The sequence below is a fragment of the Artemia franciscana genome, chromosome 7 (assembly GCF_032884065.1).
Source record: "Artemia franciscana chromosome 7, ASM3288406v1, whole genome shotgun sequence".
Taxonomy (NCBI): Eukaryota; Metazoa; Arthropoda; class Branchiopoda; order Anostraca; family Artemiidae; genus Artemia; species Artemia franciscana.
In genome coordinates, this window is record NC_088869.1 from 45,905,555 (window position 1) to 45,926,864 (window position 21,310).

Below are 21,310 nucleotides of genomic sequence, written 5' to 3' on the forward strand. Positions count from 1 at the left end.
GTTTTTTTCCTACAGCTTTTATAGAAGGGGTGGTCGTATAAACTTTGGAGAGGCTTATTCAATTAGAAACTGAAAATTCTAGTGGTCGTTTCAAGAATCAAAAGTGGTTGGAGGCCTCCCCCTTCAAAGCCCTTTATTGTTACCCAGCCCACCGTAACCCTCTAAACATCCGATAAAAAAAATTTATTTTGGTCATTTTGTTCAAAATGGTTAAAAGTGTCCTTTTAACCATTTTGAACAATTCCCCAGGGAGTTTTGGGGATTAAATCATCCTTAAAGGCATAGTTATTAGATTTTTGACTATGCTGAATAAAGTGGTTATCTCAAAATTTTGATAGGCTGACTTTTGGAAAACATGAGCGTGGGAGAGGGCCTAGTTGCCCTCCAACTTTTTCCATCACTTATAAAAGGCACTAGAACTTTCAATTTCCGTTCAAATGAGCCTTCTCGCGATATTCTTGGACCACTGGGTCGATACGATCATCCCTAAAAAAAAAAATAATAAAAAAATTAAAACGCATCCGTGATCTTTCTTCTGCCAAAAAGTACAAAATTTTACATTTTTACAGATAGGAGTTTGAATCTGATGGTGTGATTTTCATTAAGATAGCTTTTAGGGATGTTTCCCCTTTTTTTCAAAAACAAGTCAAACTTTTTAGGCTCGTAACTTTTTATGGGTAATACTAAACTTGATGATATTTATGTATCTGAAATCAGTATAGAAATTCGATTCTTTTGATGTATTTAATAAATAAAAAATAGTTTTTTAACTGAAAGTAAGGAGCGACATTAAAACTTAAAACGAACAGAAATTACTCCGTATATGAAATGTGTTGTCCCCTCCGCAATCCCTCGCTCTTTACGCTAAAGCTTTTAATTGTTTTAAAAAGTAGAATTGTTCCAAAGAGTCAAACTTTAGCGTAAAGAGCGATGGATTGCGGAGGGAACAACACATTTCATATACGGAGTAATTTCTGTTCGTTTTAAGTTTTAATGTAACTATTTTAAAGTTTTAAAAAACTATTTTTTTAATTTGATTTCTGAAGTTTTTGAATTAATGCATGTTTGATTTTGGCTCTCCGCACATAAATTATTGAAATGAAATTTGTATATTAATTCTTTTTTGGCTAAATGGCTTTCTCTTAGTTTTGATCAGAGGATTTTGAGAAATAAGGGGTGGGGAAGTAGGCTTAGTTGCCCTCCATTTCTTCTGCTACTTAAAAAGGCAACTAGAACTTTTAATTTTCAATGAACGTTCTTATTAGTAAAAAAATATACGTAACTTAAGAATTAACTTACGTAACAAACTTTTATATTCTTATTTTTTTATTATGTATACGAGGGGGTTTGTACCCTCGTTAATACCTCACTCTTTACACTAAATCGAAAGTTTTGTCCCAATTCTTTAAGAATGACCCCTGAATCAGAAAGGCCGTAGAATAAATAGGTTGAAATTACTAAAAATACTTTAGCATAAAGAGCGAGGTATTTATCTCCTCCTAAATACCTCGCTCTTTATGCTAAAGTATTTTTAGAACACCTCATATGCGTAATAATCTCTGTTCGTTTTAAGTTTCAATGCTACTCCTTACTTTCAATTGAAAAAACGTTTTCATGTTTATTTTTTCATTGTTTTTTTTCTAGTAATGCTAGAAAATCCTGCGCCCTTTTCATTGAATTTTTCTTCCCCCATGACATATTCCTCCGACGAAAGATCCTCCCACGTAGCCCCCTCCCCTCAACCCCACCCCCCAAACCAAAAAAATCCTTCTGAAAATGTCTGTACACTTCCCAATAACCATTACTGTATGTAAACACTGGTCAAAGTTTGTAACTTGCAGCCCCTCCCCCAGGGATTGTGGGGGAGTAAGTCATTTCTAAAGACATAGGTATTGTGGTTTTCGACTATGCGGAACAAAATGGCTATCTCAAAATTTTGATCCGTTGACTTTGGGAAAAAAATGACTGTGGGAGTGGGCCTAGGTACCCTCCAATTTTTTTGGTCACTTAAAAACGGCACTAGAACTTTTCATTTCCGTTAAAATGAGCCCTCTTGCGACATTCTAGGACCACTTGGTCGATACCCGTGATTTGTCTTCTGGCAAAAAATACGAAATTCCACATTTTTGTAGATAGGAGCTTGAAATTTTTTCTATAATGTTCTCTGATACGCCGAATGCGATGATGTGATTTTCGTTAAGATTCTATGACTCTTAGGGGGTTTTTCCGCCTATTTTCCAAAATAAGGCAAATTTTCTCAGGCTCGTAACTTTTGATGACAAAAACCAAATTTGATGAAACTTATATATTTAGAATGAGCATGAAAATCCAATTCTTTTGATGTATCTTTTAGCATCAAAATTCCGTTTTTTAGAATTTCGTTTACTATTGAGCCGGGTCGCTCCTTACTACAGTTCGTTACCACGAACTGTTTGATCGTTACCACGAGCTGTTTGATCTATTCGTATCAAAGTTCTTCTTTTTAGAGTTTCGGTTACTATTGAGCCAGGTCGCTCCTTACTTACAGTTTGTTATTTCGAACTGTTTGAAACGTCGGAAAGTCTAGTAAGTTTGCCACTAGGTTCGACATCATCACCGGTGTCCAGAGGTAGTTCCCATAAGCGATATTAATTTCCTATCGTTCACATTTTTAGTAGACATGGCAGCAATGTTTGGTCATAACTATCCGATGAACTAGGGGTTTTTGAAAGTTTTTTGTTTGGCCAAGATTCTTGGAGTTTTTCAAACATGTTTTCTGGAAACCACGCGTGTACCAGAGTTAACCAAAAGACTGTATGAGCACTTGAGTTTTCTAATTATGTTAAATACATTGGGAATTTCTTGGGGATCGAGTTTAAACATTCCGCTAGTGTGGGATAAGGGGATACAAAATAACTCTCAAATTTGGACTTGGCGAGGGGTAGAGATTAATTGAAAGACACTATGACCATTAAGCTAATCGAAACAGAATATTTGCAATATCTCACGAACGACTTAGGAGACAGAGTTAGAACTTTCGGCTACTGTTTGAGAAAGAAATAGGGTAAAGTTTCTTACTGTTTTAAAAATAGAGTTACAAGAAAGAGTTAAATTTTAACGTAAAGAGCGAGGCGTTGAGGATGAAAACCCCCTTTCATATACGGAGTAATTTCTGTTCGTTTTAAGTTTTAATGTTGCTCCTTACTTTCATTTAAAAAAACTTGTTTTTTTTTATTTAATTTCTGGACGTTTTTGAATTAATGCATGTTTTTATCTTGGCTCTACGCACATAAATAATTAAAACGAAATTTGCGTATTAATTAATTGCAATTAATCGGAAGATTTTAAGAAAAAAGAAGTGATGGAGGAGGCCTAGTTGCCCTCCAAGTTTTTGATTACTTAAAAAAGCAACTAGAACTTTTAATTTTTTTCAAACGTTTTCATTGGTAAAAAATATACGTAACTTACGAATTAACTTACGTAACGAACTTCTATATTCTTATGTTTTTATTGCGTATATGAGGGGGTTCAACCCTCGTCGATACCTCGCTCTTTACACTAAAGCTTAGATTTTGTATCAATTCCTTAAAAATGACCTCTGAATTTCAAAGGCCGTAGAATAAATAGTTGAAATTACCAAAAATACTTTAGCGTAAAGAGTGAGGTATAACGAGGAGGTAAACCCCTCATATGCGTAATAATTTTTGTTCGTCTTGTTTTAATGCTGCTCCTTACTTTCAGTAGAAAAACTTTTCATATTTTTTACATTGTTTTTTTTTCCAAATAATGCTAGGATATCCTGCGCCCCCTTCATTGAAATTCTCTTCCCCCATGAGAAGTTTCTTCATGTAAATATCCTCCCACTTCCCCCCCTCAACTCTCCCCCCTAAACCAAAAAAATCCCCCTGAAAACGTCTGTACACTTCCCAGTAACTATTACTATATGTAAACACAGGTCAAAGTTTGTAACCTGCAGCCCCTCCCACGGGGACTGCGGGGGAGTAAGTCATCCCCAAAGACATAGTTAATAAGTTTTTCGACTATGGTGAATAAAATGGATATCTCAGAATTTTGATCCGGTGACTTTGGGGAAAAAATGAGCGTGGGAGGGGGCCTAGGTGCCCTCCAATTTTTTGGTCACTTAAAAAGGGCACTATAACCTTTCATTTCCGTTAGAACGAGCCCTCTCGCAACATTCTAGGACCACTGGGTCGATACGACCATCCCTGAAAAAAAAACAAATAAACACGCATCCGTGATCTGCCTTCTGGCAAAAACTGCGAAATTCCACATTTTTGTAGATAGGAGCTTGAAACTTCTACAATAGGGTTCACTGATACGATGAATCAGATGGTGTGCTTTTCGTTAAGATCGTATGACTTTTAGGGGGTGTTTCCCCCTATTTTCTAAAATGAGGCAAATTTTCTCAGGCTCGTAACTTTTGATGGGTATATATGATCTTGATGAAACTTATATATTTAAAATCAGTATTAAAATGCGATTCTTTTGATGTAACTATTGGTATCAAAATTCTATTTTTTAGAGTTTCAGTTACTATTGAGCCGGGTCGCTCCTTACTACAGTTCGTTACCACGAACTGTTTGATAATACACAAGTACCGAAGTTAAAGAAAAAGTGACAATGATTCCGCAAAATAATCGTTGGTCGTTGCTCTTCCTAAACCAAATTAGTGTGCCCTCCCCCCCCCAGGGTCAAAATTATTTGCTGAAACCATAGATGTAAGCAAGTGTTTCTCAAAGTGTGGTGCGCCTACCCCAGAGTTTGGTGGGGGTACTTGTTGCACCAAAGTTTGGAGGGGATATATGCCTGGACTATGATAAGAATAGGCTTTTAAACGTAAAATTGCATCTCTGATTAAATTTAATAGCCCGAGAATACAATTATGACGATTTATCATCTCAACAAAACAATTTCATTCTTCTTATTGATCCTAATAAATGCTATTTATAATATAACTTTTGCTTAAGCCTTTTATTTATTATTTCTAAGTTTATTTCTTCTTTATTATTGTTTTGATTATGCTTCAAAACAAAAAATCTATTGTGAATGTTATCAAAATTTATCCACTTTTTCATGGGGGGCACTCAGTGTTACGAAAATTATAGAAAAGGTTGCACATATGTCAAAAATTTGGGAAACATAAACGTAAGGAACTAAAAATTACAATATGTAGATATCAAAGATTGTTCTTGATTTTGTGTTTATTTCATGTTCAACGAAAGAAATCTATGTCCGTAACAAACCACGGCCTCCTGACCGCTAGAACACTTTCGTACCTTAATGCTTAGTTTGCCCAATTTTTCATTATTATTTACTTTTTTTAATTCTACTTTTGGTTTATATGCGTTGTTGTTTTACGTTTTCAGTGAGTCATTTGTTTCTCTCTTTCCGCTTCACTTTTTCGTTGTTTTTCTTTCCTTATCTCTCTCCTTCCCCTCTTGAAGTCAAAGTTCCACTTAGTTCTGCCATATCAGATCTACAGTTTTTTTTGTTTTTTTTTTACCTAATTTCTTAGAAATGAATTTTTCTGTGCTTATAAGCTATAGCCCAAGGACTTTGATATTTAGAGCTAAAAAAATGTGTCTACATAAATTAATTATGCAATTAAAAGATGTTAATTAACCTTTGAAGAAGTTTAAGAAACAAAATTGAAATTATATAAAGCTTCATAAGGGCAAACTTTCAGAAAATATTGTTAGACTCAAAGTCGGGCTGATTTTATCAGCAGATAAGCTAATTGGTGTTTTTTCCTTGACTAAAACTTTTTTAAAAGTTAATCATCCAGTCTAAATGGATTTCCATTCTAACCTAGTAAGAAATTAGTTTTTTCTGTTTCGACTTAATTGGCCGTAAGTTAATTTTTCTAAAGAATTTGAGTATATGCAAGATATCGTCCTAATCGATTTTTCTATCACCAGTTTCTCAGTTCCCATTGGCTATAAGGTCAAAAGCCAGTATCCACTAAAAGTATTTCTATTGGTTGCGAAATTCCCGGAGGGGCGTGGAAATTTGGGGAAAATGTTTTAGGAACTCTAAAGGTAGCAGTAATTCTATTTACTCGCTTTGAATCTCTCATCTTGTTTGCATCAAGTAGCCAGACCTGAGTGATTACCTAGATTATATTAGTTACAGACAGTTAAACTCTGGGAGAAACTTTGAGAATTTCAAGTGAAATGGAAGCATATACTCCACCACCGTCAAAGCTTGATATTCACGGACATGGACAAAATGAAACGCAAAGATCGGCAGATAGTGAATCCCCCCATATGCTAACACCACCAACTCTGTCTGCTTCTTTGTTTGACAAAAGAAAAGGGTGCAGTGCAACAGATATTGCATCACTCTATTCGCTTGAGACATTACAACAGCATAGTGCATCACTCTTAGCTCACCATGTTAGTCATCATCACCACCTAGGTGGAACGATGTTGCACCATGGTACGAATTCCACTTCATCAACACCTTCACCGCACCATCATTCAGCAATCTCATCATCACTGTCGTCTTCCTCATCTAGTGGTAAGCTCTATCTTCCTTTTCATTATTAACTGTAAAAAAACAAGTTTTTTTTTAACTGAAAGTAAGGAGTGACATTAAACTTAAAACGAACAGAAATTACTTCGTATAGGAAAGGGTTTTTTCCTCCACAATGCCCCTCTCTTTACGCTTAAGTTTGACTCTTTCTCTTAACTCTATTTTTTAAAACAATAAAAAGAAACTTTAGCGTAAAGAGCGTGGAGTTGAGGAAGACAAGCCCATTTCATATACGGAGTAATTCCTGTCCGTTTTAAGTTTTAATGTCGCTCCTTACTTTCAGTTAAAAAAACTTGTTTTTTTATATTTTATTTCTGAACGTTTTTGAACTAATGCATGTTTTCATTTTGACTCTCTGCACATAAATAATTAAAGCAAAATTTGCATATTAATTTTTTTCGCTAAATGGCTTTCTCATAGTTTTAATCGGAAGATTTTGAGAAAAAAGAGTGAGGGAGGAGGCCTAGTTGCCCTCCAATTTTTTGATTACTTAAAAGGCAACTAGAACTTTTAATTTTTTACGAACGTTTTCATTAGTAAAAAGTATACGTAACCTACGAGTTAACTTACGTAACGAAATTATATATTCGCATGTTTTTATTACATATGTGAGGGCGTTCACCCCCTCTTCAATACCTCGCTCTTTACACTACAGCTTAAATTTTGTCCCAATTCCTCAAGAATGACCCCTGAATCACAAAGGCCGTAGAATAAATAGTTGAAATTACTAAAAATATTTTACCGTAAAGATTGAGGTATTACGAGGAGGTGAACCCCTCATATGCGTAATAATTTCTGTTTTAATGCTGGTCCTTACTTTTAGTTAAAAAAAAACTTTTCATATTTATTTTTCATTGTTTTTTAAATAATGCTAGAAAATTCTGCGCCCTCTTCGTTGAAATTCTCTTCCCCCATGAAAAATTCCTCCATGGAAAGATCCTTCAGCGTAACCCCCCCTCTTCAACTTCTCCCCCCAACCAAAAATTCCCCTGACAACGTCTGTACACTTCCCAATAACCATTAGATTTTTCGACTATGGTGAATAAAATGGCTATCTCAAAATTTTGATCCGGTGACTTTGGGGAAACAATGAGTGTGGGAGGGGGCCTATGTGTCCTCCAATTTTTAGGTCACTCAAAAAGGGTACTAGAAATTTTAATTTCCATTAGAATGAGCCCTATTGCGACATTCTAGGACCACTGAATCGATTCGATCACCCCTGGGGAAAAAAATCAAAAAAATCCGTAATCTGTCTTCTGGCAAAAAATGTGAAATTCCACATTTTTTTAGATAGGAGCTTGAAACTTCTACAATAAGGTTCTCTGATACGCTGAATCTGGTGGTGTGATTTTCATTAAGATTGCATGATTTTGTAGGGGGTGTTTCCCCCTATTTTCTAAAATAAGGCAAATTTTCTCAGGCCCGTAACTATTGATGAGTAAGACTAAACTTGATGAAACTTATATATTTAAAATCAGCATTAAAATGCGATTCTTTTGATGTAGCTATTGATATCCAAATTCTATTTTTTAGAGTTTCGGTTACTATTGAGCCTGGTCGCTCCTTACTACAGTTCGTTACCACGAACTGTTTGATTTAATGTGTAAGCTGCCAACACTATAAGTCCAATTTCAGTAGGAATTAATAGAATGAATAAGGTAACGACGGTATAAAAGGAAATGGGGATTAACTCCACGGAGAGATAGTATTTAGAACAGTTTAGCTATTTACCTTAAAGTTTCAATAATCTCACCTTAGAAACAGAGGGGCCAGTTGTGGGTGAACGGGAACTTTCGCACACCAGTGGACTCGGACAGTTAGTAAAGTCGTGCCACAATTATAATAATTTAATCATATTACCGCAGCTTCATCAGTTTTGCAGCAGCTTACCCAACTTTGTGATAATTATATCAAAATCTCAAACTCGGTCGTTGAATATGACAGTCCCGTCGGTAAAACTCATTGAAACTCCTCTCCTTGAGATTTTGCTAGTGACACACCGTTTTGGAGTAGTATATTTTTCGGCTTCTCAAACAAGGCCTGATTGCTCGTCATAACAGGCGTTATAATCTTCGATATGGATCCTAAATAATATTTCCATTAAAAGGCCTACTTTAAACTTGCTTAAGAGGATTTTCAATAGTTCATTACGATTCTTGTTAATAACAGCAATAACAAGGATAGCTATACACTCCTTATGGTTACTAGTAGATGCAGCTGGCATACCATTACTCGACCATTAACAAACATGGGGCATGGAGAAAACCGCCTTGGTCCTACGCTTTGGAGGTTCTGCATATTGTGTCAATTCACTTTTTTCTTTTCAAATTAACCTTCGGGATTTTTCTGGTTAATTGAAACAAAAATTATATGGCAAACAAAAATATGTCAAAATAAATTAAATGTTCAAACTTTCTTGGTAACTGAGCATATTTATCTAGAGCTGTCACTAGGTGTGATAAATGAATTATAGCCATACAAATATACTGATCAAACAGTTCGTGGTAACGAACTGTAGTAAGGAGCGACCCGGCTCAATAGTAACTAAAACTTATAAAAATGGAATTTTTATACCAATAGCTACACCAAAAGAATGGCATTTTAATGCTTATTTTAAATATATAAGTTTCATCAAGTTTAGTCTTACCCATCAAAAGTTACGAGCCTGAGAAAATTTGCCTTATTTTAGATAATAGGGGAAAACAACAACTAAAAGTCATAGAATCTTAACGAAAATCACACCATCAGATTCAGCGTAACAGAGAACCCTGTTATAGAAGTTTCAAGCTCCTATCTACAAAAATGTGGAATTTTGTACTTTTTGCCAGAAGGCAGATCACGGAGCGTGTTTTTTTGTTTTTTTTTCAGGGGTGATCGTATCGACCCAGTGGTCCTAGAATCTTGCGAGAGGGCTCATTCTAACGGAAATGAAACGTTCTAGTGCCCTTTTTAAGTGACCAAATAATTGGAGGGCACCTAAGCCCCCTCCCACGCTAACTATTTTCCCAAAGTCACCGGATCAAAATTCTGAGATAGCCATTTTATTCAGCGTAGTCAAAAAACCTTATAACTATGTCTTTGGGGACGATTTACTCCCCCAAAGTCCCCATGGGAGGTACTACAAGTTATAATCTATGACCAGTGCTTACATTTAGTAATTGCTATTTGGAAGTATACAGACGTTTTCCCGGGGATTTTTAGGTTGGGGGGGTTGAGAAGAGGGGGATATTTTGGGGGAACTTTCCTTGGAGGAATTTGTCATGGGGGAAGAAAATTTTCATGAAGGGAGCGCAGGATTTTCTAGCATTATTAAAAAAAACAATGAAAAAAAATATGAATAAGTTTTTTCAACTGAAAGTAAATAGAAGCATTAAAACTTAAAACGAACAGAAATTATTACGCATGTGATGGATTGGCCTCCTCCTAATACCCCGCTCTTTACGCTAAAGTATTTTTAGTAATTTCAACTATTTATTCTACGGCTTCTGTGATTCAGGGCTCATTCTTAAGAAATTGGAACAAAGTGTAAAGAGTGAGGTACTGACGAGGGGATGAACCCCCCCGTATATGTAATAAAAACATGAGAATACAGAAATTCGTTACGTAAGCTAATTTGTAAGTTACGTATATCTTTTACTAATAAAAACATTCGTAAATAAATTAAAAGTTCTAGTTGCCTTTTTAAGTAACCAAAAAATCGGAGGGCAAGTAGGCCTCCTCCCCCACTCCTTTTTTCTCAAAATCGATCGATCAAAACTATGAGAAAGCCATTTAGCCAAAAAAAAAATATACAAATTTCATTTTAATTATTCATCTACGGAGAGCCAAAATCAAAACATGCATTGATTCAAAAACTTTCAGAAATTAAATAAAAAAAAACAAGTTTTTTAGCGGAAAGTAAGGAGCGACAATAAAACTTAAAACGAACAGAAATTACTTCGTATATGGAAGGGGCTGCTTCCTCATCAACGCCCCGCTCTTTACGCTAAAATTTTTTACTGTTTTAAAAAGTAGAGTTAAGAGAAAGAGTCAAACTTTAGCGTAAAGAGCGGGGCGTTGATGAGGAAGCAGCCCCTTTCATATACGAAGTAATTTCTGTTCGTTTTAAGTTTTAACGTCGCTCCTTACCTTCTGTTAAAAAAAACTTGTTTTTTTTATTTGATAAAAAGAAAAAACGAGGAAGGTATTTGTGTGTTTTTTTTCCTTGATTTTAACGTCTCGCATTTATTGAAGAAGGGTAAAGAGCGAGAATATCAAACCGATTTTATTCCTGACTATCACCTACTAACACCATGCGTTATTGCATATTTTGCCAGATTCATTATAAAGATAAGAAAACTGTTGGTACAAGCTTCCATCTTCTGTAGTTTCAAAAAAATAATATTTTAAATCTTCGTTCTTACTGGCCAATCAAATATTATAACTTGAAATCTGAACATTTCTCAACTCATTAAATTACGGACTGACGTACAATTGGTCCTGGTAACTTTTATTTTGTCCGCAAAGAGGGACTATGGTTTGGTTCGAACATGATGAAGTATCAATGTTATTTAAACCGGTTCAGCCATGAGTTATCTAGGTCGGAATAATATTCATTTCAACTGTAGTGGTACTTGTCACTTAACTGAGCTGTTACCCATTTGAAATGGAAAAAATCAATAAAAGATTAAAAATTTCAATAAAGACATCATAAAACATCAAGAAAGTAGTAAAAAAAGTAAGTAAGACGGTGCTAGACGCTTATTGACCAAACTGGCGGTGCTAATCCCCGTTTCATGGCCCTTCAGTCAGGAAGTGAAATGGGGGGACGCTTGAAAGGGGGGGTTCTTGAAATGGGGGGTATGGGGGCCAACCATCCTGTGCTTTCGCACACCCTTCCTTCTTACCCTCCCCAGATTTCTCCAGGTGCCCATTTGGAGCTGGGTCGACTCTGGCTGAGCTTACAGAGTCACGTCACTGACTCTGTCTGACTGCCAAACGTCAAGAAAGGCCCTCTCCTGCTATTTTGTCCAAATTTTTCTTAATTTTCAACTGATCTGCTGTTTATTCCTGTTTTTACACATTTAACACACACTCTCCCCCCCCCTGATATTTTACCTATATTTGTCTCAAAATAAAATGAAACACTACCAAAATGTCGGCGAAAGCCCATACAAATCACACAAATTCTAAGGTGGTGCCGAAATATATCAAATATGTCATTCTAATTGAACCCTAATGTTTATCGAAGACAAACATTGTATCACCTGCAAAAAACGAAATTTCCAACCCCTTCCATCTCCCAACACTATTTAAAATTTTGCATGAAACATGTATTACCAAAATGTCGGAGAAAGCTCATACAAATCAAACAAATTCTAAGGTACTGCCGAAATATATTAAATATGTCATTTTAATTGAACGCTAAGATGGATCGGTGACAAATATTTTGTCACCTGCAGAAAAAAGAGCTGCCTCCCCCTCCTTCTCCCAACACTACTTGAAATTTTTCAGTTCATCCCTCAAGCATTCTTGAGATATTTGGGATATTTGATAGCCAAGATACATAGTTTTTTTTAATTTGCCTCTTACCCCCCCCCTCCTCTCAAAAGTCAGAATTTGAGGTCCTCTTGCCTCCCAAAGTTTCTTCAAAGTTTCAACCTGATCCCCAAAGCCAATCTTTAATGTTACATATAATATTTTGAGAGCTTGAATCTACATAGCGTCTTCTAATTTACTCAGATATGAGAGTCGCTCCAGAACCTGACCCTTGGGAAATTCTGGGAAATGTTGGCCCAGCGATCGATTTTTAAGAATAAAAACATACGGGACAACTAAGACTAAAAAGAAACTGATTTCCTACTAAGAAACTGTCTGTGAACAATTCGTAGTCCCCTTGGGGTTTCGAGGGCCCTGTCTACCCGAATTATATACTTATGAGAAAAACTATCTCAAGAGTTCGATCCAATACCTGGACGGTAAGGTACCCAGGGGCATAAATTGTCTCTGTGGGGGAGCTTTTTTGCCCCTTGTCACTTGTAGATGATATAAGTGGTGCTAAAGCTTTCAATTTCCGGTACATCTAGTATCTTCCTAAGCTTTTATGACAACATCTTCTATACAGAGTGGATCGGATAAAGCGAGTCGACCGACAAATACCAATGACTCTTTACTAGGGTAATGCTACTGCGTTGCCTCTGAGTCGGCAGCAGTAAACTTTGTCCAACTAAATCTGCACTATCTTAAATTTTATTCTAGGGATCTGCCTATTCCATTGTTTTTTTTTTTTTACTATTTTGCGAGTCCTCAGGCGTATATGGGCAGAAATAAAGGTAATAACTGTGTTGAAATACAGAACTTTCTGTTTTCGTATAAAAAAAAGAACCCTTTTCATAAATATAAGGAAAAACTTTAAGAAATGTACTGATTACATATTTATATTAATTTCCTTTTTAACGGCGCCCTTATGTCGTGCTATCCATCCCGGAAAAGGTTTTCTTAGAAAACCTTTAAAGTATAGAAAACCTAAAGTTTTTTTAAGAAAACCTAAAGTATACGTTCTGACCAACAGTGATTTGAAATTATTACATTCGACTGAAAACTATAAAAAATACTATTATTGGAATAAGAATAAACCAGAAAAAAATACCTAACGACTGGAACAACTACACAAATCAATGCATTAAAATTGACTTCCATACTGTCTCCCCAAAATGAGAGGGCGTATTTAAGATTTTTCTAATTTAGCTGGAGAGCAAAAGTAAGGGTATGAGTTGTAAATAAGGGATTCACTGGGCATATTGTTTAAGTGTGTGCACTTAGAAATGATAAAACGACTTTTTTTACAGCAAAGTTACCGTTTTCTTGGAAAAATTTAGAGGCTTGACCATTTTAAAAATGAAGGCATTTTTAACTTGAAAAACAATGTGTCAGTCACGTATTTAAGAGAGTTTTGGCAGTTTTGAGGTAGGGTACTGAGATGTTTTATTTCCTATTATATTATTGCATTTTGATTGAGGACTGCCAAGATGTACACACTAAACAATTTCCAAAAAAAAAATACTGAATTTTAATATTCTTATATTTTAAAGGTTTCGGTTACAAGAATGGATTTTTCTGTAACCATTAATTTAAAAATGATTATTACAAATATGTCAAAGCAAGGGAGCTAACAAAATTCAAACCATTAAAGATCAACGATTTGAATATCTGGCCAAAAAATAGCTCTAGTTTACGCAGAAAGCCCTGGCAAATCTTCTTTGACATGTTTGTCAGAGTTAACACTTCATCTTATTTGGCCAACTATAGTCGGTCGAACCTTTTGTATCGTACCATTGTCGTACGTTGAACGTAGTTCATGCCAGCTTAATGTCAAGGCTGATAATCTATCTCCCCCCCCATCAAATTTAGTTCGTCATAGCTACGAATATTTTGACGTAAATAAATAGCCCAATTGAAGTAAAGATGCACATCATTGAATAAACTGAAACCTCATTTTTTTTTTTGGCGAATACAAGATTTTTCGATCGGGCACCATCTTTGAAAATTTTGCTCCAGTGTGGCACAATGTTTGTGAGAGGAGTCCAAATTAATAGAAAAACAAAAGTGGACAAATTACATCAAAAAACTTACTATAGGAAATAAGGGAGAAATTGTGTTTCGGTTTTGGTGGGATGGAGAGGAGTGGGGCCAAATAGCTTCAGTCTTTTAACGAACATCTTGGAGTTGGACACTAACAGAATCCAATAATAACAAAATGAGATGGAAGTTTCAAATTGCAGACGGTCAAATAAGCCTAAGCAAAGAATAATAACAAGACAACTGGCAAAGAGAAAGAGAGAAAAATGAAAGAAAAGAGAGAGGAAGAATAAAAGCTACCTAGAAAATACAAAAGAATAAGTAATGATATAATTAGGTTTTGTGAAGCAGACGAAACAGACTGAGAGCTTTGAAAACCAAATTAGGAGGTAAATAGACTATCACTCATCGCACTAGACAAAACACGCGTGGTCTATTAAGCAAATGTGTCAACACGTGCTTTCCGCACGTGTCAATGATCTTTGCACTGCGGTCTCAATCATAACTATTTTGACAGGAACAATTAACTACTGATTTTCGAAAGAAGGAAACTTCAATGGAGACTTATGAATAGAGCGACTTTTTATGCAGGCTTTTTTTTATCCATTCTTGCTAAACATAGGTTTTTTGTGAACCAAGTTGATTACATAGGGAAAGAGAGGAGGGTAGAAAGAGAATCAGGCATTCAATAGAGTTGCCGTTATAGAGGAGGTACAACAGACAAAATTATTGTCGAAGTTTAAGTGGGAATTGATCCAAAATCCCGAGACTATCCTGATGGGAACAGAATCTATGTCCATTCATGAAATATTGCTGCGATTTTGCCAGGGACCAAAGGGGCTGAACACTGCCCTACATTGCACCAAACGGACACTCACAGATTAGCGTTTACAGAGATATAACATATTTATTAAATAGTATTTGTTAATTATACGGAACACACTCGAGAATTTTGCTCTGCAAGATCGGACAAAAAAAAAAAACAGTTTGCCTCTGTGTAATCGGTTATGATTTCCGATCTGAGTGAGAAAACTCTGATGCATGCTGGCACGTACGCAAAGGGGGGGGGGTCTTCGGCCCCCCCCCCCCGAAATTTTGTGAAATGTTTAATTTCCCAATGGTTTCTTCGGATTTTTGGCAAAAGTAGGACATTTATTAAGAATCTAGATACATGTGTGAAGCCTTTTTGGGGGGATTTTACAGCATGCAATTACCCGGTCAAGTCACTGCCCAATTATTAACCCATTTTCTGTCTAAATTTTTACCTTCTTTGAAGTAATTAGCAATTGTACTGTTATTTTTTTTTTAAAGAGAGTTTGCTTTCCACAGCAAGATAGAATTATCCTTGATATTAGGGCGTTTATCCCCCCTTTTCAGGATAAAGTAAAGCTTTTAATGGATCAATTTTGGAAACTATCATTTTTCATTAAAATCTACGTTTTTGCAATAGAAGAACTACCCCCCACAGCACCCATATTGAACTGTTAACCCTAAAATTTCCCTTTCAGTGGGATATAATAGATTAATCACTGGTTCTAAATCGCTATGAACATAACCTGAGCCTAAAACGTACTTTTGAGGCTTCTGACTTCTTCCCCCCCATCCGCTACAATACTACAGATTAAAGCTAATCTGTATTTTCCGATATACGTGCTTTTTGCATTACTGAATAAAAAAAAGTGCTATTTTATATCTGCTGTTTCGAAGGTTTTGCCCCCCCCCCCTCCGAAAAAAATTCCTGCGTACGTGCCTGGATGCATGCATATTTTAATTGAAGATCTAATGCATAGAAGTGGTTAGGGATTAGGTTAGGTATTTAATATGGTACGTTCTGTATGGCCTGCTTTCCATGATTCTTTGTCACATTTTCCCTAATTTTGTTTCTAAGGTATTATATTTTCATCATTTGGTATATTTCATCATGATTAACCTAACTTCACTTCTTGGGTTTGAACTACACAATTAACAAGTACCTATTAAATAGATTTTTTTGTATAGTGGTAGTAATTTTGCTGTGGTAACCACACACAAAAACCACAAACAAAATCAATCAATAGCGCATGTGAAGCGTCGCTTGCGAAGGTATGCTGCACAAAAAAAATACAAGGCATAAGGAATTTTGTGTGAAACCGTGCACCGAGACATAGGTATATCACATAGGTATATCACACACAACAAAACTACATAGTACCGTGATCAAGAACCAACAATAACTCTAAAATTGATAATAAATACAAACTTAATAAACACATAAAAAACTTTTTTTTCAAAACTGAATATCAACTTCATTCGCATTAAATCTCAATCTCTTTCGAAGGTTCACTTACACTTTTTAAAGGTACAGCCCCAAGCGCGTAGCTCAGGCTTAAATTGATTAATGCGCAATTACTTAATACTAGGGCTAGGCTTATTCCAAAGCTTAGCCCCCCTGTATATAACTGAAAAGCAGTTGGGATTTTAGCTGAATACTAAATGAGCCGAAATTATATTATCTTAGTTCGTTGTGGGAGTTAAATCTCTGCTTAACCGGACATTAAGGAATTCTGTGATGACTTGTTAAAAACAGTCCAGGGGCGATTGTGCGCGAAGGATTTTACTTCAAGGCCGGTATATTTGTGTTGCAATTTTTTTACGTATTTAGTTTGTCGTCATTGTTATGCTTACTGTTTGTTATTAAATTTAAAAACAGCAAATTTTTCTTGCGGAAGCAAAGAGCAAAGTTGTAACTTAAAACGAACAGAGATCACTGCTTCAAATATTACGCAAAATTTATGTAGAAAACTAACTTAAAAAACTAAATTTCAATATCAATATTTGCAGAATGCTAAAAACTGGTGCTTCAAAGAAAAAAAACAACTCCAGCCCCCCCCCCCCCCAAAAAAAAAAGGATGTTGTCTTAGGCTGCAAAGGTTTACTTAAAAGTTCCTTGAGTAGCCTGCAGAAATTATAGTCTGATTTGTAAGTCTTTCAATAGTATATAACCAGCCGTGGTATTGATAACTTTTAGTATACAATTCCAATTATCTAAAAAAGCTCAAGCAAGCTACGTTAGATTTTGAAATTCCATTCATGTTGGGAAAAAGCAAGTCATTTTCTGTGAATTAGTTTTTTGGGCATAGCTTCCGTAATCCCCGAAGCAGTAATTTTTATTTGTTTTATGTTTTCAACTCCGCTCTTTAATTCGGTAAGAAAAACTTAGTTTTTTTTTGTATCAATTTTTGCTCCGTTTGTTCTGTTTGTTTTAGGTTTCATTTATTCATCCGTAGTAATTTAAGTTCGTCTTAATATTGTCTTACTATATGACTTTTTTTGCACATTTTTAAATCGCTCTTTACTTTTCTTTGGAAACTCTTCCTTGAAAAGTTACTAAAATTAGATTTAACTTTACTATACCAAAATTTACCTCAAAATTTTAGATACAAACCTCTTTTTTGTTGTTTTTTTCCAATTTGTACCTCCCCCCAGAATTTTATTTTCTTGTAAGTTGAATTTCATTCCCTTATAAGCTCATTCACAAGTATCTGATTGTTGCACCATTCTCCCAAATGATCCCTTAGGAATTTTTTGGAAAAGAAGGTTGAAATAATTCAAAATCTGGATCAATACCTTAATTGGAATTATGATTTAGGCGAGTTTAGCAGATCTAGGATAGAAGGGTGAGTGTGTAAATTATTAAGAAATTATTCTATATCCACAATATAGTCAAAATGAGCTATTTTGTATCATTTTCAAATTTTGGAGTCTGAGTTGGGGGCGAGGGGGGCAGGGGCAGATCTAAAGAAAAAATATATGGGGAGGCTCAATGTGACAAGGGTACCAATGAGCAAAATCTTGGGAGGGGACAATGTGACAAAGGTTCCAATAATTGACCAAATTGACAAATTTATTCTTAAAAAAAGAGTAAAAAAAGAAAACAGGACAAGAGGTCGCAAGAAAAAATATTAGAGGGCGCCTGGTCTCCCTGGATCCGCCGGTGGGGGGGGGGTGAACTAAACTAGTCAGTCCCTCCCCCTGGTCAAAAACTTTTTTAAGCTACAAATTGCCACTAAATCCCAAATATTCCCCTAGAAGTTTTGGAAGTATACACCTGTACTTGTAAACAGTCCAGTATCACCCTCAATCATTATCTCAAACATGGTTTTCAGTAAGAATTATCCTCCCTTCAACTTTGGGTTAATCTGTTCATGCCTCCGCTGTTATAAATAATCTCATCACCACTCAGCTGCCTTGTTTATGACTATTTGCAGATACAGCCGCAAACACCATTCTATAACAGATTCCAACAAAAATTTGCATGTCTTTATTCCAATTCTAAGTCTTTCTAACAATACTTTTGTATACTTGCTTCTAATTGGCCTTCACTCAAAGGTGGTAAAATGCTCTGAATAGTGTCCTATTATTTCAAAGCAACTGTTACGATTTAGGGGATAAGTAGAACAATGGAACCTTTACCTAGGGGGCCAGGGTGTACTCTGTTCAAATTAGAGGGTAATTTAGAGCAAGCACAGATGTCATTGTGAGACAGGTGGCACGTGGCCGTCGAATATCTTGAGGTAGAAGTGTTTTTGCCTCGGTAAGTTTTCTAAAGCTCTTTCGTGAAAAACTTTTATTGGAGTAAATTGGTCTGTAATAGAACAATTCATGCGAATAAATGTGGACTACTAAACTGATGTTAGTATTAATTCAAGTTAAGCTGATTCTACTTTTAAATTTTCTGTTTCACTCTTGTGCTGACATTTCTGGGATAAGTAGCAAGAATTTTAATTTTTTGTCTTGTATTTTAATAAGCAAATTTAAACAGAAACGGTTAAAATCATTACACCAAAAACTTTCAGAAATGTGAATCTTAAAATTCTCGCTTTGTTATCAAGTTTCGTAAGAATTTTACTAGCATAAACAATAAACTTTCAGTTTCATCAAAACAACACTAGCAAAATTTGTATAGAAATTACTAGCAAAAGCAGTAAGAATTTTCATTTTTTGTCTTATACATTCATAGATAAATTTAAACAGAAGCGTTCAAAACATAAACCGAAAACTCTTTCGTGAATGTGTACCTTAAAATTATAGTGCTTCAATCAAGATTCGTTAAAAATTTATTAGCACAAGCTACAAACTTTTTGTTTTGACAAAATAAATTGTATCTTCACCAGGCACATGAAAAGGATAAGGGGTCTGTAGGCGCATGCCCTCTCTCCCCAATCTTATCGCTACAAATTTTATTTTCTGCCTTTTCTAGAATCTCATGACGTAGTGCCTTGGAATCTAATGAAAATAAACATCCAATATTTTGCTGAAAACATGTAAATCGTTAATTTAATAAATAGTTATATTAACAACAAAAAAATAATTAATAAATATTTGTTATATGCGTATGTGAAAATAACCCAAACATACAAAAAGGAAATGAAGGTTAAGTAATAATAAAAAAAACACATGAGAAAATGCACGAAAATAAAAAATCGGACAAGACGATGGCGAGGGAATAAATTCACATCAGTCATACCTCACTGGCTCTTGTGCTCGATCTCTAGCTTTCAATTTGATCAGAAATTTTTGGACTACTAAAGACAAAATTTTGTTTTTCCAGAGTGTAGATAAGGATGAATTAACTTAATTTAAATAATTAATCCAATTTCTATTTAATTAACATTTTTATGAATAGGGAAAAGAGCTGAAGCATAATATTTACACTGGTATAATATTCATAATGTACAAATATAATATTCACACTTGCAAAGTTATCGCATTTGCTGCATAAAACTTAGTTGTCAGTAAAGCGCAACTTTCAGAATCCAGTGGGTCATGTCATTATTCCTTTTTGTTAGTTTTAAGGGCTAGCCCCCTATATAAACTGACTTGTGATCATTTCAAGCTTAAGCATTGGTAATTTTAAAGCTTCAAATCCACTTGCAATTTCGAGCAAGTTTACTGTTCCAATTTTTGTATTTAGCTTATAATATCCTTACATCCTTAATATAATATCCTTAATATCCTAATATCCTTATCGTCCATCTCTCGTATGTTTTGCTTGTGAAACGTATATAGTCTCTGTAATTTCAACAGATATCGTATATTTAAACTTTAGGTACTGATGTGCTATACTGGTAAGCAAATTTGGTACTGATGTGCTGTATTACTAAGCAAATAATTCTTAGATTTTGAATAACCCGAATTGCAGATTTCTAACACTCGACAAAATTAACCTAGACCTAAAAAGGAAGAAGATGAATAGACACTTGTGTATTATCCAGAACACACTCAAAAAGTTTGTATTGTTTGATCTGAGTAAAACCAGTTTTTCTCTCGCATTTGGTTATAATTAGCTGCTTCTTTCTTGAAATAAACTAAGCTGCATATGTATTTTAATTAAACGTTTAATATAGAGTTGTTTAGGTTAGGTATTTGATATAATGCGCTCGGGGTGGCCTGATTTACATGATTCGGTGTTGTAGTTTCCATAATTTTGCTGTTAAAATATTATATTTTCACCATATTTTGATATATTTCATTAGGATTAACGTAACTCCGCTTCTTGAATATGTTCTGGATAACACACAAGTACCGACGTATACATAAAAGAAAATTGATTTTTCCACTGTTGAAATAAAGCAATTTCAATATATTGTATGCATAAAATTTGTAATTTGGCTTACTCCCATTCATCAACGGGAAAATTATATTTTGGAAGCAAATTTTAGCCCAAGTAAGAAACCGTATAAAAAATACACAGTCCAAAATAGTGATTGCAACTTTTGTTTACCTTATAAAAATTAGAAAAATGTCTAGTATGATATTTGATATTATAAATATCAGACCACAGCATCTATATGAACGGGCTATAAGAAAAAACTTGGTTAAATATGGAGGTGGCTGATAGTATCTCTATGCCTTTTCGGGATCCGTGCTGATTTGGTCTTTGTTGGGGAAAGGCTCCACAGATTTTGTTGTGGCAACATCCTACAGAAGGAGCTGACAGACCACAATCGAATTAAAAAGTTTATAAAATCTTTGATCTGATACTATGGGGATTATAGGGGGATAAGAAAAATAGAAAATATCTGTTATAACATTGTAAATATCTGAGCCTGAGTAGTTTCGTGCGCTTGAGCATAAATATTGTTTTTTAGTTTTGTTTTTTATAGTCTGTCATATTTGATGCTAATCACTCTAGATTGCAGATGTTCTTTTCTGGATTGAAATTTGCGGAAATCTTCTG

The 21,310-nt window shown here is 35.0% G+C and overlaps 1 protein-coding gene across 1 annotated transcript in view; it reads left to right on the forward strand.

Annotated features, from left to right (window-relative positions):
- The first annotated feature begins 5,938 nt into the window (after positions 1 to 5,938).
- LOC136029371 (homeobox protein unc-42-like) overlaps positions 5,939 to 21,310 on the forward strand; it is a 50,011-nt gene continuing 34,639 nt past the window's right edge. The window contains exon 1 of the mRNA XM_065707689.1: positions 5,939 to 6,519. Coding sequence (XP_065563761.1) covers positions 6,174 to 6,519 — 346 coding nt within the window. The 5' untranslated portion in view covers positions 5,939 to 6,173. The remainder of the gene's footprint in view (positions 6,520 to 21,310) is intronic.